The sequence below is a fragment of the Siniperca chuatsi genome, linkage group LG3, assembly GCF_020085105.1.
Source record: "Siniperca chuatsi isolate FFG_IHB_CAS linkage group LG3, ASM2008510v1, whole genome shotgun sequence".
NCBI lineage: Eukaryota > Metazoa > Chordata > Actinopteri > Centrarchiformes > Sinipercidae > Siniperca > Siniperca chuatsi.
Genome location: NC_058044.1, coordinates 2,638,056 through 2,665,822, shown reverse-complemented (window position 1 = coordinate 2,665,822; position 27,767 = coordinate 2,638,056). Strand labels below are relative to the sequence as shown.

At 40.3% G+C, this 27,767-nt stretch overlaps 3 protein-coding genes across 8 annotated transcripts; 2 read left to right on the top strand and 1 right to left on the bottom strand.

Moving 5' to 3' along the window:
* Window positions 1-1,485: 1,485 nt before the first annotated feature.
* LOC122873123 (equilibrative nucleoside transporter 2-like) lies at window positions 1,486-13,097 on the top strand. 5 transcript variants are annotated; one of them, XM_044189478.1, is made up of 14 exons: window positions 1,518-1,599; window positions 3,072-3,130; window positions 3,213-3,262; window positions 3,349-3,430; window positions 3,755-3,912; window positions 4,026-4,165; window positions 4,979-5,113; window positions 5,947-6,044; window positions 6,692-6,767; window positions 7,505-7,614; window positions 9,476-9,584; window positions 10,578-10,663; window positions 10,761-10,957; window positions 12,796-13,097. In XM_044189478.1, exons 3-14 carry the CDS (start codon window positions 3,225-3,227, stop codon window positions 12,905-12,907), a joined length of 1,341 nt encoding a protein of 446 aa, XP_044045413.1. In that variant the 5' UTR covers window positions 1,518-1,599; window positions 3,072-3,130; window positions 3,213-3,224; the 3' UTR covers window positions 12,908-13,097. The 5 variants fall into 5 exon arrangements, with proteins under 5 accessions (XP_044045416.1, XP_044045412.1, XP_044045414.1 ...); XM_044189477.1 differs by lacking the exon at window positions 3,072-3,130 and having other exon boundaries at window positions 1,487-1,599; XM_044189479.1 differs by lacking the exon at window positions 3,072-3,130 and having other exon boundaries at window positions 1,489-1,599; window positions 3,761-3,912.
* A 984-nt stretch (window positions 13,098-14,081) lies between these two features.
* LOC122873132 (galectin-related protein-like) lies at window positions 14,082-27,572 on the top strand. 2 transcript variants are annotated; one of them, XM_044189497.1, is made up of 6 exons: window positions 14,082-15,059; window positions 20,741-20,785; window positions 23,343-23,426; window positions 24,520-24,608; window positions 25,264-25,447; window positions 26,205-27,572. In XM_044189497.1, the coding sequence occupies exons 2-6, from the start codon at window positions 20,747-20,749 to the stop codon at window positions 26,346-26,348; spliced, it is 540 nt and encodes a 179-aa protein (XP_044045432.1). In that variant the 5' UTR covers window positions 14,082-15,059; window positions 20,741-20,746; the 3' UTR covers window positions 26,349-27,572. The 2 variants fall into 2 exon arrangements, with proteins under 2 accessions (XP_044045432.1, XP_044045433.1); XM_044189498.1 differs by lacking the exon at window positions 14,082-15,059 and adding an exon at window positions 19,535-19,552.
* On the bottom strand, window positions 16,219-19,557 carry LOC122873119 (E3 ubiquitin-protein ligase TRIM39-like). Its single transcript, XM_044189469.1, has 2 exons — window positions 19,422-19,557; window positions 16,219-18,587 (listed from the first exon to the last, which is right to left on the bottom strand). The coding sequence occupies exon 2, from the start codon at window positions 18,583-18,585 to the stop codon at window positions 16,939-16,941; it is 1,647 nt and encodes a 548-aa protein (XP_044045404.1). The 5' UTR covers window positions 18,586-18,587; window positions 19,422-19,557; the 3' UTR covers window positions 16,219-16,938.
* Window positions 27,573-27,767: the final 195 nt, after the last annotated feature.

Here is a 27,767-nt window from a genome sequence, read left to right as displayed (position 1 = left end):
ACTGATTACTGGGCTATCATGGAAACAATTAGGTCAGTTTCAGGTGAAACTAGCTAATCAACAGATACTCAGGTAGACTCCTTCCTGAGGGCGGGGCTTAAGCAACACAGAGTAGCTTAAATTTCTGAGTTCTCAGACCATTTTGTGTCCAGGTGACTACGACTGAAACCTTTTCTACGATAAAAGACTCCTGGACGAATGAGGGACTACACCGTCTCATCTGAACAATAGCTAACAAGCGGTTCCCGACATGGGGGTCGGGTCCCACAATAGGTCGCAAGATAAATCTGAGGGGTCGCCAGATGATTAACGGGGGAGGAGAGCAGAAAAAACATATTTCTACAACAGAAAGTTAAGCTTATTTTTCGTATTTTCCTCTACTATTTGCCTTTCCTGTATATTACTGGCTAATTTTGCCTCTTCAGGACTGTTAACAACTGCAGTAAGCGAAAGACTCCTCACACAGCACTCAGATCTTCTACTTCAGTGAAAGTAGCAATACCACAGTGTAGAAATACTCTGTTACAGGTAAAAGTAAACAAGTATTAGCAAAAGTCATAGTACCAAAAGTAAAAGTACTTGTGCATTTCTGAATCATATAAATTATATTACTGGATTAAGCTGGTTTGAACTACTTTATACACTGCTGGGTAGTTTAATCCATTATAATTTATTAGTTGGTTATATTTTGTATTAATAGTCTGATTCTGCAAAGTAACTAGCAACCAACGTTATCAAGTATAGTGGCGTAAAAAAGTACAATATTTACCTCTGAAATGTGGTGGAGTAGTAGCTGAAAATGGAAATACTCGAGTACAAGAACCTCTTAAATGTTACTTAAGTAAATGTACTTTGTTACGTTCCACCACTCCTCCAAGATTACCAACCAGGCAGGGCCCCGGGGCTTTTGGCGCCCTGGAGTCCCCCCCCAAAAAAATGACGAAAAGCCCCAGTTTCACACAGTGAGCCTGGGGCTTTTTGGTAATTTAATTAAATAAATAATATATATAATAATAAATAAAGAATTTTTCAGGGAATTTGAATAATTTGAGTACAGTATCAACTAAGGCAGGTCTAATTTTAACACCTTTTCACACTATTTTATTATCTAACTGGTTTGCATGCGTTCAACATTATTATATTATATTATTTAGCTTTGTTTTGTGCTCACAGGAGACATACACCCAAATAAAGTTGTGTTTCATCAAATTACCACAAACTAATGCACACTTCTGTGCTTCTCCTACTATGACAAGGCAAAAATCATTTGTGTCCAACCGAAATGGATTTAATATCGTGACTTTCACGAGTTTCTTCCTTCAAATTTGAGGTTAGGGTGAAAAATATGAATTTGAGATGTATTTTATAAAATTAATAATAATTAATTAATGTTGTAATTTGAGATTGATCTTAAAAATCAGACTTTAAACATCCTCTGTACACTCCCAATACTATTAACCACCACGCACGTGTCCGGAAGGAAGCGCGAGGTCTCGCAGTACCGCCTCCACGGTCCGCGCGCGCCCGCCCGCTGTGTCATCCTTTCAGCCCGGCCCGGTTCACCTGTCCGACACGCGACAAGCCCGCTCCGACTCTCAGGTGAGCTCCGTCTGCTTTGCGTCGATCATTTTTACCTAAATGTAGTGATTTTCTTATGGACTTCTGAATGGTGTATCACATGAAGTCTTCACTCTGAGACTGGAAGACGTGAAGGCGCCATCAAACAGGAGGAAGGCGCGTTAATTAAACGTTTCAAGTGAATTAAAAGTTATTTACAGTTTTTAACACACGCGCGGATAAAAAGGTACTATAACACAAACAAATATTATATTTAATATCCTAACTAACCGGCCACATGTTGCGATAAACGTGACTTTTCTACATTTAGGCTGCTTTCGCTTATTTGATGGAGATCATTTCTTCTGTTCTGCTGCTCAGGGTTTTTTGTATATTTTGTGTGTGTGTATAGAAACAATAATGAAAAATGTATAAAGAAGTCGTAGAATTAAAGAGTATTAAGTCACATTAAGCCGTGGCAGAATAACAGCTGGAATAGGAAACACGTTTTCAGCCGCGCAATAAACTGAAATTACACCGCTTTTCTTTATGGCCATCAGTTATTGTGAGTCGAGCTGACTGGACTCGTGCTGCCGGAGGAGAGGAGGCTCTGTTTGCGGGAATACAGCCGAACTTTTCGTCGAACCGCCCAAATGGCACAAAAAGCAGCCAAATCATCACAACCCCCCCAGAAACACTTTCACCCGCCAAATTCAATAAAAAGTAGCCGCAAAGCCGCGTGACCTGGCAGCGCCGTTTGATGCGGAGCTTACAGCTGAGTCACTATCATTAGAGTGATTAGAAACAGTGTGCAGGTGTAATGACTGTCAGACATTGGAGAGCAGAGACTCAGCCTTTAGACACGTTTGCAAAGGAGGAATTCAGTTATATATTATATGAAAATGCCAAATGATTGGTGACAAACTTACTTTATTATTTCAAAAGACTTATGTTGATATTAGGCCTAATTTCTTTATTCATACTTTAATTCATTCATTCTTAATCAATGCCACGTGTCATTTAAAAGTTAAGGGACTTATTTATTAATGAAGGGGAGGAACCATAGAAATACTGAAGTCATGAGTCCAACACACAAGTTATTATCTTGTTTGCACTCAGCTACAAAGTTCAAAAGTATTATTAGCAAGATGTAATTAAATAAATGTAAATTTTACATAGAAAACACATCAGTTTATACAATATGACGCATTGTTACACATTAAATGGTATAATTTAGAATAATTAATCAGTAATAATGTACTATAAAACTCTAAAAGTCTGCAAAATGAGTACTTTTACTTTTTGATACTTCTGCATGTTTAGATTGAGATTAAGATTGAGTGTTTTTTTACATTGTGGTATTTGCTACTTCCACTTAAGCAAAGCATCTGAATACTCAGGTAAACCTTTAACAGCCACGTCCCAGGTGAGCAGCGGCTGTTAAAAGTTTACCTTTGTATTGTGGAACAAGCTGGTAGAGATTTTATTAGTTTTTCATCCTGCATGGCACAAAGGGACCGGGGATGCAGACGATCGCAGTAACTCAGTGATTATCTGAGTCGAGACGTCATAGGTAATATTACCTGCACAGAACTTGTACCTTAAACACATCAGTGGAGTTGTTCATTCAGAGGCTTCTCTCGACGTTTGTGCAGAAACGCAACAGGATGGGGAACGAAAAGCACCAGAGTCCACCCGCCGACCGGTGAGCTCGACGTCTTGCATTGAACATTTTTGTACAAAATGGCGCCTCAGCCCAGCTCAGGTGATGCAGGTGTGTTGTTTCCACAGCGGTCAGGCTGTCGCCCTCGTCATCTTTGTGCTCGGCCTGGGAACTCTGCTGCCCTGGAGCTTCTTCATGACGGCCTCTCAGGTTTTACTCCCACATGTTCTTCTTCTTCTTCATGATCAGAAATGTCCATTCTTTTGTAAAATTGGAGCCTCGTGTGTCCTAAGCCGCTTTGTTTTTAAAGAAAATGTTTAAAGGGTTATTTTGGGGAGTTTTCCCCTCATCACGAGGGTCTAAGGCCAGAGGAGGGTCGCATGCTGTACAGATTGTAAAGCCCCTGGAGGAAAATGTGGGATTTGTGATATTGGACTATATAAATAAAATTGACTTGACTAGATTGTAAACAAACAGTTATCATGTTGTTTAATATAAAGATGTTGAATGATTCTTTTTCTTTTTCCCTCCTTGTTAAAGTATTTCAACGAGCGTCTCACACTTCCCAACGTCTCCTGTAACGGCACACCAGGCGGTACAGCTAAGGACTACAACTATGACAGCTGGATGGCCTTGCTTTCCCAGCTGCCCCTGCTGCTGTTCACCCTGCTCAACTCTTTCCTGTACCAGTGGTAAGTTAATGACACGCTGCTATGAACTAAAGTCGAGTCGCAGCTTTATCGGCGCGGCGACGAAACCGCTGACGTGAACGAACGTGCGCCGGTTGGCGATCTTCTCTCTGCAGGGTGAGGGAGCCCCTCCGCGTGGCCTTCAGCCTGATCGGCATCCTCCTCCTCTTCTCCCTCACCGCTGCTCTGGTCCAGGTCCCCATGCAGCCGGACACCTTCTTCTCCGTCACCATGGCAACCATCTGGTTCATCAACAGTGAGCTTACACGCTTCACGTCACGTGAAACCCTCTGACATTCAGCTTTAAGTTAACGGCCTTCACATCCACATCATATGAGCCACACAGTCCACAGTTTTAGGGGATGAAATGCAGTTGGACAAATTAAGACTTAAATAAAGTCCTTGAATTGATTATCCTGCTAACTGGACATAAAGCTGGTGTGGTACGGTGGGGGGGACAACTCAGCCAGCGTGCTCAAATAAACAAAAATGTATATATACTGTACATCAAATGTATAAGGACGAGGGATTCGTTAGGAAACACCTCTTTCGTTCTGCTGATTGATTCCTGAAAGAGACGTTTGGAGCTACTACACTTGTGTCCACATTACACAGGCATCAACACGTGTTGACAGTACGGCAGGACAGAGTCTCTGCACAGAGTTAGGTTGATGCAGGGACGATGGTGGTTGATCATGACTCAGCAATTCCTGGGTCAGGTATAATGATCCAGTCATAGCATGGATGCCCAGAGATGTTTTAGCATAGAAAGCCACGTCCGACAGAGAATATTTAACGTTTAACACTAAAATCAGTGTTCTTTGCTTTCGGCATATTTTGTTTTTATTTTTCTTACTCAAATAATGTGACACGAATCAGCACCAGGAGTTGATTAAAATTGAAATTGATGAGCAGAATCAGAATTGATCAAATCTAGATGAAACCACACAGGTGGCCCACTGCAGACTTGACATTCAATTACTCTACTGTACAAATAATTACCACAATTATAATGTTAAAAAAATGTGTGTGTGTGTGTGTGTGTGTGTGTGTGTGTGTGCGCGTGCAGCGTTCAGCGCGGTGCTGCAGGGCAGTCTGTTCGGTGTGGTCGGCCTGTTTCCTCCCCGTTACAGCACTCTGTTCATGAGCGGTCAGGGTCTGGCCGGGATCTTCGCTGCGCTCGCGATGCTGTTCTCCATCTTAAGTAAGTAACGACCGAACTTGAGCTGCTGGACCCGAGCTGACAACCTGCTCGCTTCTCAAAACGCTCTCGGTTCTTTACGAAGTGAACACAGCGGGTTTGGGACTCATGAGCCAGTTTGGCAGCTCCACAAAGCAGCTTTTTCTTCTGAATCACTTTCAGATCTCCAAACGCGAGTGAAGCGGTGGTACAGTAACTCAAATAATTATATATGTTAGTGAAATTAATAAGTTAATACAAACTGAACTTTCTGGGGCTGACGCTAATTATTATTTTGCCAATAATTTTTCGCAGTTAATCATTTGGTCTATAAAGTAGAAATAAAAAATGCCCTCCACAATCCAAAGCAAATCCTCACATTTAAGAAGCAAGAACCAGTGAATTTTTGGCAGTTTAGACAATAAACGATCAAAATATTTGCAGATTTATTTGCTGTCGATCGACTAATCGATTAATGGACTGATCATTTCAGCTCTAAAACTTTTACAATATAGTTTAGAACTAATATTTCTTTGTTTTTTTAATTGATTAGATGAGGGATCCCTTACTTTTGGTTATTAAAGACTCGTGACCAGGATACAAACTGAAAGGGACATTTTACAGTTTGTAATGAAAACACTGTTTCCAAACGACCTCAAACACATCTTTGGTATTTCTGAACTGATATTTCTTGTCACTTATTGTCCGACATTTACGCTGATACCAATATAACTGTAATAAGAGAAAATCAGTCAACAATAAAGGCCTGCACAATGTGGAGCTGGGTAAAACAGTTTATAAATTTAACTAAAATCGAGTTCATGGACGACTGAATCCGCGTCTCTTTTCCTCTGCAGGTAACGCAGATAAAAGCTCAGCTGCGTTGGGATACTTCATCACTCCGTGCGTTGCCACGCTGGCGACTCTGCTGTGTTACCTGTTCCTGCCACACCTGGTGAGGAGAGAGCACGCTCTCACACACACACACACTGCATTAAAATATCATTCATCTCTGGTCCTGAACTGAATGTCAGAATGAGCTAAATCCAGCTGTTCACCTTGTTTCCACTCATTTCTATTTTTAAATCAGTCTCAGTGCATTAAAAGACTTAAAAAAGTTATTTAGTAAACTCTTAATATAACTGTGTTTCGTTAGACAAAAATGCTACAAATCAAAATGATGAATGAGGCCTAAAATAATTAAACAAACTACATTAACTGCTTTACAAAAAAGTGATTTATTGAGATCAAGATTTTAGTTTAAAAAAGTGAAGCAGGAATTGAATGTGAATAACAAAGTGCTCCATGTCACATATTAAATAACCAGCAGGAGCAATGCAGCTACTGACAGGAGTTGTCTTTTGGTAAATTGAGTTTAAAGGCTTTGTTGTCATCATCTGTATTTACTGTGTCAGTGACAGAAAACATATCAGAGCCCTACAGAGTCCCTGAAGTCCTGAAAGGTCATATATATATATATATATATATATTTATCATTAAATTTTGATATTTTTTAAAAAGAAAAGGATTATCTTTCAAGATTTCGGGGCCTGTGTGGAACTCACATTGCGATCTTCTGACAGTGTCGACTCTCCTCTGCAGGAATTTGCTCGTTTTTACCTAAACAGAAGTCAGTCTGAGAAAGGGAAGACGACGCAGGAACTCATGAGCAGTACAGGTCGGTTCTCTCATTTAGCAACATGCTAATGTTTTGCCAGTGATTTAGCTGATCTAAGTCAAAGGTTCAGGACTGGGGTTCACCAGCTCTTCATAAACTACTAGCTAGTTTCAAACTAGTGATTTACTAAATCAGGTTGCACCAATAAAACTTAAGAAATGTCTTAACGAGTAAAGACTTTAGTAATGTGTAAATCGGTTGCTAGGAAACATCTGTAGCGCTGTCCAATCAAGAGCAATCAACTATGTAAACAGGAAGTCACTGCATGCGAGTGGGAAATATCTGATTATGCTAAGCTAACTGACGTTATTTTACTAATTTAGTAAAATGTTATTGGCATAACGTTTCATATTTTGAGGTAAGTTATTTTTGTGAAATGTAATTTGAACTTTTCCAGATTTACATCATTATTAAACAGCATTTATCTAGTTTCAGGTCAGATATGTTGACCATACTCCATATTACCTCTTCTACTCTAACCAGGTCATATATATTAGCATTAGCTTTGTCAGTTAGCTTCACAACAGTTACACCTGGCAGTTACTGGGTGTAAATATTGAGTAACAACTAATCTCTACGTAAGGACTAGTTCGTGAGGTGCGACCCGTTTTTAATTTTTGCGATGTGTAAAATAAGGTTGAACTTACGAACCGCTGGTGCAACTGGCTCCAGGTCAATTCAGGTGATCACATTATTAACCAAGTCACTGATCCATTTTTAATTGTTTCCTTTTAAAGACAAAATCGTCTTGAACAACAATGGTAAAGACCTCGAGGCCGACGGGAAGTTCATCAGTACGCCAGAAGAGAATCCGGAGCGTTCCTCCGTCCTGAATGTCTTCAAAAAGGTGAACGACTTCTCGCCTGTTGGAGGCCGTTTTGTCTAATTTAAAAACATTTGTCCAGGTGGTTTAGGACAGTGGTTCCCAACCTTTGTTGTCAGACGTACCCCCAGGCCTAAGTACCCCTTCATCAAACCCCTTTGATCGATGGGATGGCTTTATGGTTTTGTTCAATGGTATGTTTCAGTAGTTTTGCTGTATTTTCTCTAACTAGTCGTTCTGCAGTGTTAATCGACTTACAGCTGACTCAGGTTTGGTGGGAAACTGAGGTATGTCTTGTGCAGACTACCATAGTTGGTACGTTACTGTGACAATAACTATAAAGATCAGCATCACACAAGTTTGTAATCTTACTTGTGTGTTGATTTTTCTCCTGAACACAAATATGTGGATATCTTCTTCTTCTTCTCCTTTCGGCTGTTCCCTTTCAGGGGTCGCCACAGCGAATCATGTGCCTCCATCTAACCCTGTCCTCTGCGTCCTCTTCACTCGCACCAGTTAACTTCATGTCCTCTCTCACTACATCCATAAACCTCCTCTCTGGTCTTCCTCTAGACCTCCTGCCTGGCAGCTCCAACTTCAGCATCCTTCTACCAATATATTCACAGTCTCTCCTCTGGACACGTCCAAACCACCTCGATCTGGCCTCTCTGACTTTATCTCCGAAACATCTAACACGAGCTGTCCCTCTGATGTCCTCGTTCATCTAACATGAGCTGTCCCTCTGATGTCCTCGTTCCTGATCCTGTCCGTCCTCGTCCCTCCCAAAGAGAACCTCAGCATCTTAAGCTCTGCTGCCTCCAGCTCTGCCTCTTGTCTTTCCTTCAGCGCCGCTGTCTCTAAGCTGTCCAACATCGCTGGTCTCACCGCCGTCTCCAACACCTTTCCTTTCATTCTTGCTGAGACTCTTTTATCACACAACACACCTGACGCTTTTCTCCACCCGTTCCAACCAAATCATAATTTCAGTTTTTTCAAATCAGCTGAGCTTCACAATTTTTCCACGTACCCCCTGGTAACTGCAGAAGTACCCCCCCCCCCCGGTTGGGAATCACTGGTTTAAGACATAGAAAGTTTACACTAGTGATTTGGACATCATGACTGGATTGGCCAGGTTGGACCGAGTCTGTTCCGGCTGATGTCGACAGTCTGTGTTCAGTGATACTAACTGTTTTTCTTTGGATCCATTGTTGGTCCCATTATGATCATTTTTTTAATATTTCTAATTGGATTCAGGACCGCATGACAGGAAATCAGAATAAAACTACTAAGTGACCGAAAACAGCAATCAAACAGAAAAATCGTGCAGTGGGTTTGATGATTTCAACTACTGATTTACATCAGTCGATTATTTACTTTAAATTTGTTTTGTGCGACCAACAGTCCAAAACCCAAAAATATTCAGTTTACAATGAAAACAGAGGAAAAAACAGCAAATCCCCACATTTCCGAAGCTGGAATCAAAACATTTTTTGCTTGATAAATGACTTAAAAAGAGGAAATGATTATTAAAATTGGTGTCAACTTCATAGGGCTCTTCGGATTTCCCCTCCTTTATTTGGCTTTTATTATGCATATTTAAGCATAACTGTTTTTATGTTGTCTTCAATCATCTTCACGCGTTCTACTTCCTGTTAGCATCAATAACCACCATTTTCACTATGCATTTTAACATTTTGATACTTATACATATTTACATGTATTTATAAAATGTTATCTTTGAAATGTTGTCTTTTACATCTTCTAATCTTTATTTTTTACTCTTATTCTAATTGCTGTTATGGCACATTAGCCTGTTAGCACGGCCGCGTTTCACTGCACACGTTGAAAATACGAGTAATCCTGAATCTTCCTGTGTGTCCTGCAGATCTGGCTGATGGCTGCGTGCGTGACGTGTGTGTTTGCCGTCACCCTGTCGGTGTTTCCTGTGATCGCAGTCCGAGTGCAGACCGTCTACACGGACAACGCTGCCTGGAGTGAGACGCCACATCATCTGCTGTGTCCATATCATATCAGTTATTGTAACTATGAGTGGCCGAATTGTAAACAGCGTTCACATCTGCATCAAAGTCGTCGTTACGACTGGGAAACTCTTATATATCTGACTTGGCGATTAATGATTTGGAAGTGTTTGAAAACCAAACAAATATGGACGCCTCACGTCAGCCAAATTCCAGCGTAATTAATCATAATGGATATATCGTAGAAAAGGTTTCAGTCGTAGTCATCTGGACGCTGTTTTCAGAGTCAAGACGTTTCGGCTCCCATCCGGAAGTCATTTGTGAAAAAATGGGACGGGAACTAGAAATTTAAGCTACTCTGTGTTGCTTAAGCCCCGCCCTCAAGAAGGAGTCTACCTGAGTATCTGTTGATTAGCTAGTTTCACCTGAAACTGACCTAATAGTTTCCATGATGGCCCAGTAATCAGTAATCAGGCCTAGGAAGCCATTTTTGTGAAAAAAGAAAACCCCTCTTTGAACAGAAATGGTGGTCTGAGATTCAATCTGCCCAAAGTTTACCACAGTGTGTTAACACCTTGGTCAAGCCAATCACATGCTAATCATGTTCTTAACAGTGATGAGGGAGGTGCAGCCAGACAACAATAGGCCTGATTACTGATTACTGGGCCATCATGGAAACTATTAGGTCAGTTTCAGGTGAAACTAGCTAATCAACAGATACTCAGGTAGACTCCTTCCTGAGGGCGGGGCTTATGTAACTCAGAGTAGCTTAAATTTCTAGTTCCCGTCCCATTTTTTCACAATTGAGAATGACTTCCGGATGGGAGCCGAAACGTCTCGATTCTGAAAACAGCGTCCAGATGACTACGACTGAAACCTTTTCTACGATAGAACACTCCTGGACGAATGAGGGACTACACGCCATAATGGATATAGTGTTATATTGTGGATTCATTATATTTTTATCCCTCACTCCACTAATTCAGTCCTGCTCTCTATCTCTTACAGAGAAAGTGTTCACCTGCGTTTGCTGCTTTGTCGTTTTCAACGCCATGGACTTGGCCGGCCGCAGCGCCCCGTCTGTCGTCCAATGGGTGAGTCTGCTGCCTGCTCTAAGGAGTTACTTTGCTATTTCACTTTAGGGGTCGTCATGTTAATCATTCCTAAATGACTCTGTTGATGTTTGTGCAGCCCTCGAAGGAGAGCGTTCTGTTTCCTGCCGCTGTGTTGTCTCGCCTGGTCTTCATCCCTCTGCTCATGCTGTGCAACGTCCACAACTCCAGACTCACCGTGCTCTTCAGTCACGACTGCGCCTTCGTCACCATCATGGCCCTGTTCTCCTTCTCAAACGGATACCTGGCGAGCCTCTGCATGGCCTACGCTCCACAGTGAGTCTTCAACAGGAAGTGCTGTTGTGTCTTGTGTTTTTTTTTTTATTCCTTCCATTTTCTGAAGGATAAAATGACAAAATGTCTCCAAAACTAATGAATGAATTCCTGTCGGCCTCAGTTTTTCTTAGATTAATTCTAACATAGCGTGCTAACGTGCGAAGCATTAGCATGAAGCTCAAAGCACAGCTGAGCCTTATTAAGTACACATTATTGACTGATTACATTAGAGCCAAGTGTGACAGAGCTGAGCCTTAGGCTACATCCACACAACTACGTTTTAAAAACGCATACGTTTTGCTGCGTTTACACCTGGTGTCTACTCCGGCGTTTTCGCGCCCCTAAAACGGTTACGTTTGGAAACGCTGCTGGCCCCGTTTTCATTTGAGAACGCTAGCAGCTGTTGAGCATTTTATAATGCTGCTACCGCCTACATGCGCACGAGGCAAGCTATTATTCGAGCGATTTGTGACAATTCCCAAGTTCAGCGGCGTTATCAGTCCTACAAGTACTGTTTCATGGACGCTGTTGTCTATAATGGATTTGTTTTGATGCCTCAATGTTTAAAGGTTTGCTAGTAGCTTAGCTTAGCCTGCTGTTAGTGTGTTCAGCCATTTTGCATGTGTTATTTAGCATCAGCTTTCTGCTGTAAAGCAAATACAATTGAAATGCAGTTTAAAGAATAGCCCAACTAAAAGAGTACATGTGTACCGTCAAGAAGGCTATACGCATCATTAGCTAATGTGATTAGCTAGTGTGTGTTGTGATATTGTGACGTATTTGAGTTTGTACATGGACGGAAAAAATTTATGTTATATTGTCTATATTTCGAAAGACAGAAAAAGACTTTGAAAATCCAATGATGGAAAAGAGACAAACAAAATGCTATTTACAATGCTTTAATAAAAACAGCATTATTTTGTGAAGAGCAGTCATTTTTTACACTGGCACGTGCATGCCCAGTGTACGTGAATGGTCACGTGATATGCGTTTTCAGGCGTGTTGGTATGGAGATGACTTCTGAAACGGAGCTGAAACGCTCGTCTGGACGGAGATAGTAGTGTGGATGCAGCCTTACAGGCCGAGTCTCAGATGCCCCTGAAATGTCTTGGCCTGTTTCCAGTCACGTCTCCGACTCATTCAGCGACGTAAACAGGTCTGATGAGCTCATTGACCGAGAAACAATCAACCAGTCAGAGTTTTGTAGGTGGTGTCATCTTTCTACATAGCTTCCAAGCTACGGTCATGAAAAATGGTGACAGAAAAATGGCCACAAGTGTGGACGAGATTGTGCCGTTTGTTGTACGTTGACTAAGAGAAGTAGCAACTGCGTCCTCAGCTGTCAAGACAAAATGTTGCCGCTCTTAGCTGTGTCGACTGAAAATTATGTTGGCAGGACGGATTCATCGCTCGCTACCGATCGAGCAAAACAAAATAATGCCCCAACATGAACACAAAGTCAGTGTGAATGAATGAAGTGAAACAAACCTGCGACTCAGTCTGAATATCAGGATATAAACAGCCACCGTGCAGCGGATGAGTCTTTTTGATTTAGGTAACAGCATGGTCTTTCCTCTGGCGCCACCCTCAGGACAAACTTCACATTTATTGACCTTTAGTGGTAATGATTTTTATTAAAAATTGTAAAACTGTCTCAATTTTTCATCCATTCAGCAGTTTTGTTAGTTTTTAGAGCAGCTACAGTATATTTGGTTTTACTTGTTTGGACCTAGTTGTGGTTCTAACCAAATGTACTGTGGGACTGACACAGAGACCCAAAGTGGATGTTACTGTTAATGAGTGTGGACATGTTGTAAGTGTGTGTTTCTGTCCGGCAGGCTGGTGCGGTGTAAGGACTGTGAGACAGCCGGCTCTCTGATGAGCTTCTTCCTCGTTCTGGGTCTGGCACTGGGAGCGTCTTTCTCCTTCCTCCTGGGAAAACTGGTTTAGACGACGACTGGGACGAGTAGACCACGTGAGAGTCTAGTGATCCTGTCGGTTTCATCCTGTCAAGAAAAAAAGAAGTATAAGCACTTTGTATTGGGACTATTATTTTGTGAGCATATTCATAATAGTGAAGGCTCATATTTGTATATCAGTATAAACACATCTGCATCTTTGCAAATTTTCATTTTTAGTCCATTACACGGCCCCTCAAGAGTCATATAGTTTAAAAAACCGATATTTGGAAATCCATGCGTACCATTTAGTAAACTGGACAATGGATTATTGAAGTGAAAGTTATTATTATGAGAGCATTAGGGATTATAAAGGAGTAATTGATCGATCTGTGTCGACCAATGAGAGGTTTACGGGTTAAGAGAAATGAAGGGAAAATGCATAGAAGTCATACGCTGAAAATTCACAGTGCATGTTGATCACTGAACTTCTTATTATTTTTCTTTTGATGTGCTGAATTTTAAGTTTTTTAGGTGTTTTGAGGAAGGATTGTTTTTATATGAATATATTTTATGTCATAGTGCTTGGTGTGTTTGTTCTTCAAATTGTTCTTAATCATTTTGTAAATATTAAGTTTTTATACAGTAAGTGAAGCCATTTTTTATTGTTTGCTTATTTATGTTTTTGTACCATGACGATGCTGTTTTTAAAAAGATTTGTTTTTTGCAAAGTAATTTTCTGTTTGCTTTAATAATAATATGCACAAAATTGTCACTGTTGTGTGTTTTTTTTTTTTTTTTTACAGGTCAGCTCTATATTGAATCAGAATCAGAAATCGGTTTATTGCCAAGTAGATTTTCACGTATCGGGAATTTGCCTTGGTATTTTGGTGCGCAACGGCCACAAAAAATCATAGTAAGAGAAAAGAAGAAACAAGTACTGCAAAAGTAAAGATATGTAATAATATGTAAAATATATTTGTTTTAAAATGAAAAGAGCTGTACAGTGTTTAAAATGAAGAGGGTGGACTGCAAAATACTGACTAAAGAAAACGCAGTTGTTCACATTGTGAAGAATATGTGTGAAAATAACGACCGATACCAATAATTGGTACATCCCATGACCCGCGGGGACATTTTCTAAACAGGCTTGTGTTAGATGAGTGAAAACATGGGGCACCGAGTTGAATTATCAGCTGTAGTTAATGTTAATTCAGAGTCAGCAATTTTATTAGATTTTTGTTAAATATTTGAAATGAGCAAATTAATTCATTTCTTTTTAAGCATTTGAATATTACTTCAAATGAAGTTATACAGGATGAAATTACCTGCAAAAATGACTGTTTTGGGTTTTCTTTCCTTACAGAGTTGCGAAGTGAGAGAAACCATTTCGGAGTCCCGTTCATTTCAGACGTTCGCTGGCTTCTCACCTGACCTCACACCTGACCAATCACTGCCTGAAGTGGGCGTGATTGTTGGTTTCGGACAGTTACAAACATTTGTGACGCAGCTCTTATGTTATCTTCGCTGTACTGGTCTATTTATGTTTAAATGTGACAAATGTCGGGCCAATTTAAGTTGATAAAATAGTTTTTTTTGTGTGGATTTTTTAAAAGTTTTAGTATTAATTGAAGGGAACAGATTTCACTCTTACATTTACAGAAACGTGTTCAGGTAACAGTGTGCCAGTCAGTAGCTAACAGGGAAACTGAAGGAGCTGCGGGAGAAAAATACACTACTAGCACTGTTATTACAGGCATTATCACTAATAATCACAATCGGCTGCACTGCATGACATACATCCATTGTGGTTTTGTCTCTTTAAATCCTTTCAGTCAATGAAAGCAGAATGAATTGTCAAAGGTTTATAATGAAAGCTTCTCTGCAAACTGGCAGATGGTTTAACGACACTAATGACCTGCTCTCAGTGCTGCACAGCATGCAGAAACACATTGACACTACACACCATGTTGTCATGCTGCTGCCTGTGTTTCCTCCTTCTCCAGCTCGGCCCTTTCCTTTGACCTCATGTCCTCCTGCTTCCTCCCATTCTTTTACTCTCTTAACGGAAAATGAAAAGGCAAGTTGCGACAAGACAATGAGCTTATTCAGTGTTTTGTAAATCACATTAAACATGAAAAAGCAGAACCAAAGATAGGGCAGTCCTAAGGTAAAGGTCCGTACCTCAGCTGCAGACTCGAGAGGTGAGTGTTTTTCTGTTTTTGATCCCTGGACACATAAAAATGGAGTTTGTGTGAGCCTTTCCACTGTACATAAACTCCGGTACTTACAATTGCTATATTACCGTAGCTCTCACTGCTGAAACTAACCTAACCATGGAACTGACTTCAGATGTACCTTAAAGAATATGTCTGATGATATTCTATATTTGTCTTACTGTCATCAAACCCCATGAAAACACCAAAACCAGCAGCGAACGTATCTACTAACAAGTACTGTGTGTGAATCACAGCCTGATGGATCTTCTTCCTCCATTGTTGTCCAGAAACTAATAAAACACATCAGAGAGCTGCACTGCTGCACTGGGTCACATGTTCCTTCATCACCATGAACACACACACTGTAGTTTATTCTGACTCAGCCCCACACACACCGTCCTGCTGCCCCAAACACTCACTACAGCACCACATGTGGATTCATCCGCCGCTGACATTTTCACAATGACAATGCTAACAGATATAATGTCTAACATGTTCACCACCATAGTTTAGTGAGTTAGCATGCTAACATTTGCTAATTAGCACTAAACACAAAGTACAACTGAGGCTGATGGGAATGTCATGTATTTGGTCATAATTGGACAAAATGAAATTTTGACCCGGTGATAGTTATTACAATTCATCCTCAGGGGAACATGAACGTGTATACAACATCTCATCATATGGCAATCCATACCATAGTGAATATTTCACTTAAAACTTAAAATGTGAATCTGCTGGTGGCACTTGAAGTCAGGGGAACATCAAAGTCAGTCGAATTCATCTTCTATCAACCATGAATATATGTACAAAATGCCAAATCATCTAGTAGATGTTGAGGTATTTCATTTTAAGTGTGAACTTCAGGGGGATCACCAAAGTCTTTCGGATTCATTCTCTGGGGACGGTGAATATGTGTTCCACATTTTACAGCACTACACGTAATTAAGCTAGTAGTTTAACTACATTTTGCAGCAGCTTGCTGGTAGTTCAACTACATTCATATTTGAATAATGATTCAAGTAGTTAAATTACTAACTACTGAACTACTGAAACTACCAGTGGTGGAAGAAGTATTCAGATCGTTGACATAAGTAAAAGTAGTAATACCACACTGTAAAATACTCCATTACAAGTAAAAGTCTTGCATTCAAAATTTTATTTAAGTAAAAGTACAAACGTATTAGCATCAAAATATACTTAAAATACCAAAGGTAAAAGTACTCATTATGCAGAATGGATATACAGTGGTGTGCAAAAGTGTTTGCCCGCTTCCTGATTTCTTATTTATTTTGCATGTTTGTCACACTTAAATGTTTCAGATCATCAAACAAATTTAAATATTAGTCAAAGATAACACAAGTAAACACAAAATGCAGTTTTTAAATGAAGGTTGTTATTATTAATGGAAAACAAAATCCAAACCTACATGGCCCTGTGTGAAAAAGTGATTGCCCCCTAAACCTAATAACTGGCTGGGCCACCCTTAGCAGCAACAACTGCAATCAAGCATTTGCGATAACTTGCAGTGAGTCTTTTACAGCGCTGTGGAGGAAATTTGGTCCACTCATCTTTGCAGGATTGTTGTAATTCAGCCACATTAGAGGGTTTTCGAGCATGAACTGCCTTTTTAAGGTCACGCCACAGCATCTCAATAGGATTCAGGTCAGGACTTTGACTAGGCCACTCCAAAGTCTTCACTTTGTTGAAATGGTTATATTGAAATGTAAATCAATCACCACAGTAAACAGAATCTATAGAATAAGAAATAAGATATAGAATAAGAAAGCATAGTGTTGACACTAAATATGTACATTTCCTCCCTTGAATAAAAATAAATCAATACATGAAGTAAGATAAGTGATTAGTTTACTCTGACAGGAGAGATGATCAGAGTTGCAGAGTTTTTACCACCATCATTCAGACCTGGGTTGAAGTATGGGAAGAGTTTCTCAGTGAAGGAGCAGCCAGTAAAGCAGTAGATAAGAGCTGCAGCATCTACGTCATAAAAGGAGACCAGACCCTCCTCATAATCCACAAACACCCCCACCTTCTGAGGCTGAGACTTCAGAGAGAGACGGACTGGAGGGTCATTAAAAGCTATGTACTCCTTTCCAATTGTCAAACGTATCGTCGAGTAACCATCCTCAGGGCTCAGTGTGATGTCTCCCTTCCTGTTGATCGACTCTCTGCACACTCCTAAAGTCCATTTAGTCTTTCCTTTAACCTGAACCTCAAAGTAAAATCTGCCTGAAGAGATACTCTGCTTTCCTAAAACACAGAGACCAGTAGAAAATCTCTTTGGGTTGTCTGGAAGATTCTTCTTCACATCACAATGATTCACTTGTTTCCCATCATCAGACAGGATGAGTTCAGGATTTGCTGTATCAGGATCAAGAGTCACATCCACTGCATACTGCTGGACCCTCTTCAGGTCTGACTCAGGGAGCAGCTTCCTCATCTCTTTATTGAGTGTCTCCTCCAGCTGAGCCACAGCTCTCACCACAGACCCCTCATATGATGGTGGACGGACACTGACCTCTGTCCAGTCCTTGGTGGATGGTGGGTGGTGGGTGTTTTGGGACTGGAAACTCTGGAAGAGGTGGTCTTCAGAGCGTGAGAGCTGCTCCACCTCAGTCCTTCTCTTCATCAGCTCAGAGATTTCCTGTTCCAGCTCTTTGATGAAAGCTTCGGCCTGTTTCTCTGTTGTATTCTGCTTCTCTTTGATCGTGTGGATGAGATTGGCCTGGCCTCTCTCAACAGACTCCTTCAGAGAAGTGAAGACCTGAACACCTTCTGCTATCGCTCTGTCTGCATCTTCCTTACCGAGGTCAACCGAGCGTTTGATCTCCTGAATCTTCAGTCGTCTCTTCTGGATCATCTGCTGAATTTCAGCCTCTGTCTTCCCCAGCTCGGCCTTCTTTCCACCACATTCTTCCTTCAGAGGAACAAACTCATGTGTCTTGTGGTCTAAAACAGTGCAGAGCGCGCAGACACATGTCTGGTCGGTCTTACAGAACAGCTCCAGAGGTTTATCGTGCTTCATACACATCCTGTCTTCCAGGTTCTCCACAGGGTCGATCAGCTGATGTCTTTTCAGACGTGAAGCTGTCAGATGAGACTGCAGGTGAGTCTCACAGTAGGAGGCCAGACACACCAGGCAGGACTTCAGGGCCTTCAGTTTGGTTCCAGTGCAGACGTCACAGGGAACTTCTCCTGGTTTGGACACTTGTGTCTCTGAGCTGCTGCTGCTGCTGGCTTCCTGTTGAGCTGACTGTCTGAACTGAGCAACCATCTCAGAGATGAAAGTGTTGACGTGCAGCTCAGGTCTTGTGGTAAAAGCCTCCTTACATATGGGACACCAGTACCGGTCGTTAGTATCCCAGTGTTGAGTGATGCAGTTTTTGCAGAAGTTGTGTCCACATGGTGTGGTGACAGGATCAGTGAACACATCCAGACAGATGGAGCACAGAAACTGATCTTCAGATCGCAGATAGTTTGCAGCAGCCATATCTACACATGTAGCGTGAAAGAGAAGAAAAATATTTAATTCAAAATACACTTTTAATTATTTGTTTAAAAAGAAAGAAGTGTAATTACTATTGTTTTAAACATAACACATGATATTAGCTAAAGTAATTTTGAATTATATATGTCATGTTTTGATAAATATGGGGATACTTGCACCAAGCTGAGCTGTGAGCAACCGCGGCCATTTAGGCCGTGCTGGCAAAACAGCACTGAATATCCAAATCACGTTGTAGACCAATTGTTATTGATATATAGCACTGCTAACAAAGCTCTGCTTACTTGATGACAAACACATTGCATTTCCTCTTGCTGCTTCACATTAAAAGCCTCCCGCTGGTTCGCTATTGGAAAGCTTTTATTGTAGAAAAGGTTTCAGTCGTAGTCATCTGGACACTGTTTTCAGAATCAAGACGTTTCGGCTCCCATCCGGAAGACATTCTCAATTGTGAAAAAATTGGAATTGGAATTGTGAAAAAGCTTTTATTGTGAAACAACCAGAGGAAGTAGAATGCAAAATGGCTGCAGGAAGCGATCAGTAAACAATAATAATACAATAATACCAGGAAAGTAAGAGTGAAGCTAAACTCCAAACCTCAGAGATTCAGTTACAAGTTACTAAAGTCCTGAGAAGTGACACAGAGAGACAGTTTAAAGCAGTTAAAGTGGGCTACTGTATAGTCGGCCTGTGGACAAACAGCCATAGTTATATTTTAACCAAGTATGAAATGCAAAGAGTGGAACTTCCTGCCTGAGTAGAGCTGAAGTCTTGTGTTAATCCTGGTTGCTGAAACTGTAAATATGATCAGCTGTACTCACCAGTATTTGGCAGAGACTGCTGTGTTGCTGAGAAAGACCTGATGAACTCAGTTTGAATTTTCTTTTAGAGAGAAACAGAGATTTGACTCGACTGCTGCGTGGCTGCCACTCTGACAAACTTTACTTTCAGAGTAAGTGTAAGAGTGTGACGTTGAAAATCTTGTTTTTCCAGTGTTGCTCTGCTTCTTACTGCAGCTCTGTTGGTCAGGTTTAGTTTCCTCCCTCTGATTTACATGATTATTGGGAAACACCTGGGTTTTCTCTGATTTTAATATGGAGCAAAGGTGGTACTATACCTAACAGGTGTGAGGAGTAAGGTATGTGAAGAGGTGTCGCTGACCTTAAGTATGTGCTGAAACTTCAAGGTTCCTTAGCTTTATTTTAACCAGAAGAGTTTAGTTCATTGGACACAATGAGAGAGACGACACACATATCTGCAAAACGCCAAAGATAACACAGTAAAGTCTAAGACTTATTCACAAAGTTTGTTTTGGTGACACGTGAAAGAACAAGTTCAGACGCGACAGACACTCCTTAAAACATCCATCCTAACATGTCATTTGGTCTCATTTTTAACTCTAAAGACTCATGCACTCAGTTGCCAGTTTATCAGGTTCACCCTGGAGCCCAGTCAGCTAAAAACAGCCTCCCGTTTGCCCTTCGGCGACTTTACACTTCGTCTCGCATCGTTGCTTTCATAGAGCAACCTGTAACCTGTAACTAATGAGGAGACTGTGCAAAAGCCAGTAGCAGCAAAACTATGAGATATATTAAAGTCCAGTTTGTTTTGTACAAGCTCAAGAACTACATAAATTAATCAAATAAAAGTGAAGAATGTAGTTTTAATGTGAGCGTAGCAGCACACCACCACAGTAAACCAGTTTGCGTGAACACTGCACTGTGTTATCAGACGTGCAGGTAAACATATGGATTCCCTGTTTGCTTTTACACACCCACTAGTCTGAATTTTTATTAGAGTCTGAGAAACTTGTTTTGGGAATACATAAAAGGTGTTGGTGTTAAATATTTTTTGCTCTGCCGGCAGAAATGTTTACCAACCTGAAGAGGATTTAATATTTGGGCTTTAGCCTGCAGTTACAGCCTCACAATGGGCTCACTTGTTATTGACCTGAGAGAGAAAGGCATGCAGCGGGGGCAGCTGATTATCAGAGCAGTGTGTGTGTGTGTGTGTGTGTGTGTGTGTTGGAGTGTAATGAGCCAGGTTGAAGCTTCACGTCAGCGCTGGCTCAGTCCACAGGAGACGTCGGAGGCAAACAAACTTGACCTGCAGCTCATTTCTCTGCGTTTGTTTCCTTCAGATCAACATGGCTGAAACGCACAGAGTGGCAGCGCAGGGCAGGAAGGTAAGTTTACACACCTGAGCAGCAGGCAGCAGGTCAGAGATTACAAACCAGCACAGCAGAGAGGAACCGGGTCATTCCGACTCATAGACCCAGACTGACTTTTGTGATTTTAGTTTTATTACTCAGGCGGCTGTTTGGACTGAAAAATTAGTTTTCTTAGATTTGAAAGAACTTCAACCTGCTGCGTCCCAACGAGTGTGAAGCTGGCCACAATGAAACAATGCAACTTCCAGTCAGAATTAACAAAATAAAAGCTGTATTCATCTATGTGGCAGCATTTTCAGAATCAGAATCAGCTTTATTGGCCAAGTATGTGAACACATTTACAAGTTTTGAGTTTGACTCCGGTTTTTTGGTTGCTCTCAATGTCATAAAGCTAAAAACAAGGACAACAAGGCTGAACAAAGAGGTCAAAATGAACATAGAACTATCATGTACATACAGTTAGGTGAAGAAATAGGTGTATATAAGTATATAAAGGAATGAATATTGAATGATTAATGTAATAGATTACTTTATATACATGAAGTAGGTGCTTATGTACAGTATATGCATGTATATGTGTCTATAGACAGTATATACAGCGTGCAGGACTTACATTTGACAGTGATGGATATGTACACGTTAAAGCACAGTGTTTATTTTAAACTGTAAAAATGTAATTCATAATTTGTAGGTAAGTGGATGTTTTACCATTACAGGCTTATTGATACTATGGGAGTGATTCATCTGTTCATCAGAGTGATGGCCTGTGGAAATCGTTTTTATTTTTAATTTTTAAATGTGTTTGTGAAGTAATACATAATACAAAATGAAAATAAACAGTTGTATTCAATAGGTTCAGTAGGAAACCAGGGCCGTAGCTACCACTGAAGACACCGAGGTCGCGTCCTTGCATTGTCTCTGGGAATTTGGGGGTTTTAATGACTTGAGAAGGAATTCACAATTTGCATTTACACATAAGTTATACATGGTGAGTTTTTTTAAGACTGAATCTGATGATTATTCAAGTCATTATTGCTAAAATTGACAGTTTTTTGGCCAAAAAATAAAGGGATTTGGTATTTCTTCAGCAGAAATATATCCTGGCATTGTGGACAGCTTTGAAACGGCATTTAGACCCTCGTGTAGGGAAGATATATAATTTACAGAAAAAATTATTTAGAACAGTTGAGAATGTGAAGGAAAAATATCAAGAAAATTATGCAGATGTTTGTGGTGACCACGACAAAGATTTGTAGGGAGGTGGGGTCACATCGGAGGAAGAGAAAACATCCTTACAACCTTATAAAAAGGAAAATGTGATATAAAAAAATGACTGAACGTCTCGATGGCTTCAACGAGTTTTTAGGTTACTACAATTAAATTTTTTCCAACTTACAAACGTACTGCTTCACACTAAGGATCTTCCTTTTTCACCTCAAAGCTTAACATTGTCTGCGAACCTTTGTAACAGTGTTCCTATCAGCTGCTTTTATTTTGAAGGTAAACCTGAACTCATGCATTTCTTCAGACTTGACGTAGCACGTGCTGGTCACAGGGCACGTGACGTCACGCCGTGACTGCTTTGACCTCATCAGGGATTGTTATGAGAGCCAGCATCGGCCTGTATCAGCCAATAAAATACAGAGCTTTTATTTGTTTATACAAAACTCTCTGAAAGGTGCAAATTGTCTTTGTGTCATTTTATGTTACTTTGTGGTATCATGTAGTTATTATTATGTCACTAAGTGCTGCTTTTAATGTTTTTATAGACAAAAAAAAAAGTTGAAATGAGTTTGATCAGTGAATTTAATTGGGGACGTTCCTGATTCACAAAAATAAACTGAAATGCAGATTTAAGGGTTTTCTTGAGAAATCGGTGCCTTTAATGATTCTGCAAAAGTGTTTCATGTTGTGGAAACTGGCCGTGATGGAAAGTATTTACTCCAGTACTGTACTGGAGCACAACTTTGACATATTTCCGTTCTATGCTACTTTACATTTACACATTTCTGAGGCAAATGTTGTACTTTTTACTCCACTTTGATACTTTTTTTTAAATAAAAATCATATCATATGATGCAGTGCTGTACTACTAACGTATTCGTTAGGGATAAAAGCAGAATAATATAATATTTTATAAAAATATAACTGTGAAGGGAACCATTCTGCATAATGAGTACTTTTACTTTTGCTACTTTAAGTAAATTTTTCTGTTAATACTTCTGTACTTTTACTTAAGTAAGGACTTTTGCTTGTAATGGAGTATTTTTAGACAATGGTATTTCTACTTTTACTTAAGTAAGGGATCTGATGTGATGATGTCAGTCACTCCAATCAGATTGTCATGATATCAGCTGTAGATACCCATGGTCTCCAGAGGATGAACCCTCGTGATTCTGACCCCTGACCTTTCCTCTAGCACCACCAACAGGCAAAACTGTCCACTTGTGCGCAAACAAATTTAAAATCTAACGGTCAAGCGATTTCAAACACTCTAAATGTCCACAGCGATTTCTGGAAATGCAGGAACGATCTGATGACGTTAAAATGATTTCCCTTTGTTTCCTTTCAGAGATGGGTTTTTCCACAGAGACGCGCGGCTGATGAAAACAAAGCGAGTGTTCGCTCTGCAGACAGAGATGCTGAGAGAAATCTGGTAACATGGACAAACGCAGACTCCGCTGGCGGCTGGAAGGCATAAACAGCACAAAGATGACGAAAACGCTTGTTAGCTAAAAACTTGAGTGATCATTTTTAAAGTCATTTTACTTTTAAATAAAAGTAAAACAATATTGGATTTAAAAAAAAAAAAAACATTAAATCAACAAAATTATATTTATCATTCAGTAAGTGAACAGTAAATGGGATCAGATGGGGAAATAAAGGCTTTAAGTTCATGGCAAAATGAATTAAATGTACTTTTCTCTTGTTTTCCTCCCACCAAACTCACTGCACCCCCCCCCCCCCCGACCCCTGGCATGATGAACCACAGAGATAAAAACACAAACACCCCCCCCCCCACACTACCCATGAATCCCATGACCATACGAGACATTAACCAACAGAATTCAGACACAAATGAATTAAATAATTATGCCAGTTTCCTCCATCATCCACGATGCCATTATTAATAGTTCTGTTCAGTGTAATAAACAACAACTTGAAGTATTTTAATATGAAATAATATCACAGACAGAATCAATCTGAATACAGTTTCCTGCTTCCACTGTTTTTGTTTCACTGTTTTCTCTCACTTCCATGCGTTTTTAAAAAACTTCTATTGAACATTTCAGTGCAACTGCTTATTGGGTCCGCTGTTACTGTCACTGAGATTTTAAGAGTTAAGTGATAATATTTTTTGGAGGGAAAAAGTCACAATATTAGAAGAAGAAAGTCCTAACTTTCTGTGAAAAAGTCATTATGAGAATAAAGTCACGGTGGGCAACAAAATCTCATGTTATGATTAGATTGTTGTGAGTATAAAGTTGTAATTTTGGAAAAAAAGTGTAATCTTATTTCCCCAATGTAATCATAAAATACTGATATAGGAAATATAATGTAAATATATATTGTTTTATAATATAATGTCAGTTTTTTAATCGCATGTTTTCATTTTTCTCCTTTTCAACTCACAAGCATTCTAGTCTTTTATTTATTTCACTTAGATCCAGGATCTTTAATCCCAGTTACTGTGCATCTGTTTGTCCTCATGCAGATGTGTGTGTGTGTGTGTGTGTGTGTGTGTGCAGGCGCTTCCTTTCAGAGGTCACATCGCAGGTGGGCTGCGGCCGGGGAAGAAGGTTGTAGTGGTGGGTGTTGTGGACTCCCGTCCTGACAGGTAAAAATACCTTCACGTAACTTCCTCTTTCCTTTACTAACCCCCTCCCCTCCCCTCCCCTCCCCCCCCCCAGTGTCAACACACTACTTTTGTTTTATTTAATCCAGTATTTACTCAAGCCTTAAGGACACTTTAAGAGGTACTTTCTGCCACTTTCTACTTCCACTCCACATCTCAGAGGGAAATGTTGTACTTTTTACTGCATTTATCTGACAGCTTGAGCCACTTTACAGATTAACATTGTTGCATACAAAACATACAAAGAGCTTACAAAATATGATGCTCTGTTATAAAATAAATGAATTCAAACATAAATCTAATAAATTATGACGTATTAATATGGTACCTTGCAGCACATAAAGCAGTTTAAATGAGCTCCACCTTTACCAGCTGCAACATTAGTGATGCTTATACATTAATGCATCACTAATTATAATCCAGTGATATAATATATATTGTTCTGAAATGGGCCATCATGTATAATTGGCACTTTGAGAATATTTTGATGCTAATACTTTAACTTAAGTACGATTTCTTGGAGCTTGCTGAGAAACCACCGTGCGCTCTCTACTGTTTATGTTGCATTATGGGAAAATCTGAATCCTTCACATAAGGTCAGAAAAAGATGTGTGGCTGGCATTCGTCCCTCCGGTAGGTTCTACGTTGCCCTGACATGCGGGTGTGGAACATCCAGGGAGCCTCCGCCTGATGTGGCTCTGGAGCTCGGTGTTCGATTCAGGGACCGGCAGGTCCTGCGCAGAGCCTGCGTGTCCGGATCTTGGGGAGACGCTGACAGAGCCGTCCCTTTCTTCCCCTTCATCAGAGACCAGCCGTTCAAGGTACCAGCATCTGTCCACCAAACTCTGAATCTGTGCACGAGCCTTCAGCATCTTTTTAAAATGTGACCATCATTAACCCTGTGACACAGACTTGTTCACCACCAGCTAATACCAAAAGCTACCAGCAGGCTGCCCGGCCCAACTGGAGCATGACGGTTTGCAGAGGACTTACATGCAGGTCAAAAGAGGGTCACATTGTTCTGACACATAAAATTACACGTTTTAGTATCTCAGTCATTAATTCGGACGCTGTAATGTGAGCTTTTCATTTACATTAGTGGTATTTGTATTTGAAATATGGTAAAAAGGATGTTGATACTGTTGAGAATGAACATCTTAGGTAGCCCAGGTAGCTCACCTGGTAGAGTGCACACCCTGTCTGAAGTCTGAGTCCTCAGCGGGCCGGGCCCTTTGCTGCTTGTCACTGTGACTGTCGATAAAAGCAAAATAAAAGATCTTTAAACGTAACAAACTCCCCTCCCCGCCAGTAACGCGGCATCAGTTCAAACCATGATGCTAAGCTCGCTGTTAAGCTTGTCGTTTGGAGTTTGGAGTCAAATTTTAGCTTTGTGCAGGAAAGAATAAAAAACAACCCTCACGATGTCCTTCAACAGCCCGACAGCCTTCAGATTTGGCCTGCTGACACTCGACCGTGCTAATGTTGGAACAGGCTGTCTGACCTGAAAAGACTCATGATGGAATCAGGTTTCACTTTAAAATGCTTCAACATGTATCTGTGTCCCGTCTCTCCTCCCAGATGGACATTCACTGTGAACAAGGTCGCTTTCGCGTGTTTGTGGACGGGCAGCAGCTGTGTGACTTTCACCACAGAGTGACGTCACTCAGCGACATCGACACGTTATGGATCAAAGGCAGCGTCACCATCACTAAACTGGCTTGAGGTAAAGGCCTCGGTCGAAGACGCGGATCTCAGAACTCACCTTGTCTGACCATCAGATGTTTAACACGGAGAGAAATAAGACTCAGTATTAGTGACGAATGTGTGTTTAATGATCGAGATTTACAAATGTGCATGATGATTTGTGAGTAATTTATGGGGTTCAAATCCACAAACAAATACCAACCAATGTGAACAAACGTGAAACAATTTTACAAATAACAACATCCCAACGTCAATAAATATCAGTCTTTTACAAAAGCATGTATATGTCGAACTTTATAGATCTAACATTTGTTTTTAAGAAGGCTTCCAGCGCGTATAAATGTTTAGAAATATTTGCATTTGTCGCCAATACTGAGACTCATTTTGTATTCTTACATTTGAGACATTTAGAAACTTACAATGACACTGCCATTGCACAAAGCGATCAGTCAGCTGTAACACGCTCTGCACAGTTTGGTTCGTCCATTTGGGTGATTGATCCCAGAATGTCCTGCATAGCAGTCTGTCATTGATATGTTCAGCGGATGTTCTGCCCCGCATTGTTATTTCTTTAAAAAAACAAAACCTGCTTCACAAAATATCTGGAGAACGTTCCAGAAATAAAGATTCATTATCCAGAATTGAAAACTTTATGTTGGGAAACAAACGTGACAAATGAACATCATTTTAATTTCTTTTTTAGTATCAGGTCCAGATTGTCTGAGGGCTTTGGGGGGACGCAGTAGTTGGGACTTGGTCTTCTGTTCCCAGTACTTCTTAAATCCTGGCTCTGGCCCCAAAATACGTGAAGCACAGATTCCTATTAAACTGTGTGAGAACTATCATTTGTGACTGTAGAAACATTTGTGGTTGACTGGTTTCTCTTACAGCAGATTTTTTTTGGGACTGATGTTGGAAATGTATCTCAGCTGTAAATATGATCTGTATGTGTCTCTTGGAAATAAACTACATAGATGGGATTTACTTTAAAATAGACGTGATGCTAAATGTGTGATGACTACCTCAAACCACATAGTGTGATGTCCATAATCCATAATGAAAAGTGCATGCACAATGATGTCTGTAGGAGAAATACACATCATCCTGTTTGAACTGAGCTACTTCTTTTTATATTCATTGTGCGCCTTATGTTTAATGTCACATCTTATCTGGGACCATCCAACCAAAACTGCTGTATTTTGAGTGTGTGCACTTTTCAAAATAAAGTGATTAATGACTGTATTTCCTCTGGGTGAGCAAATGTAAAATACTAAAATGGTCATGTTTCTCTAAAGTAATAGTAAAATGTGGCAGAAATAGTGTGGCCTGATGTATGTGGCTGCATTCAACACTTGTTTTCATAATTGTATTCAATATAATATAATCTATTCATCATGTTTTAGTCTCTAACATGTCAAAAGTAATGTCATCTTTCCA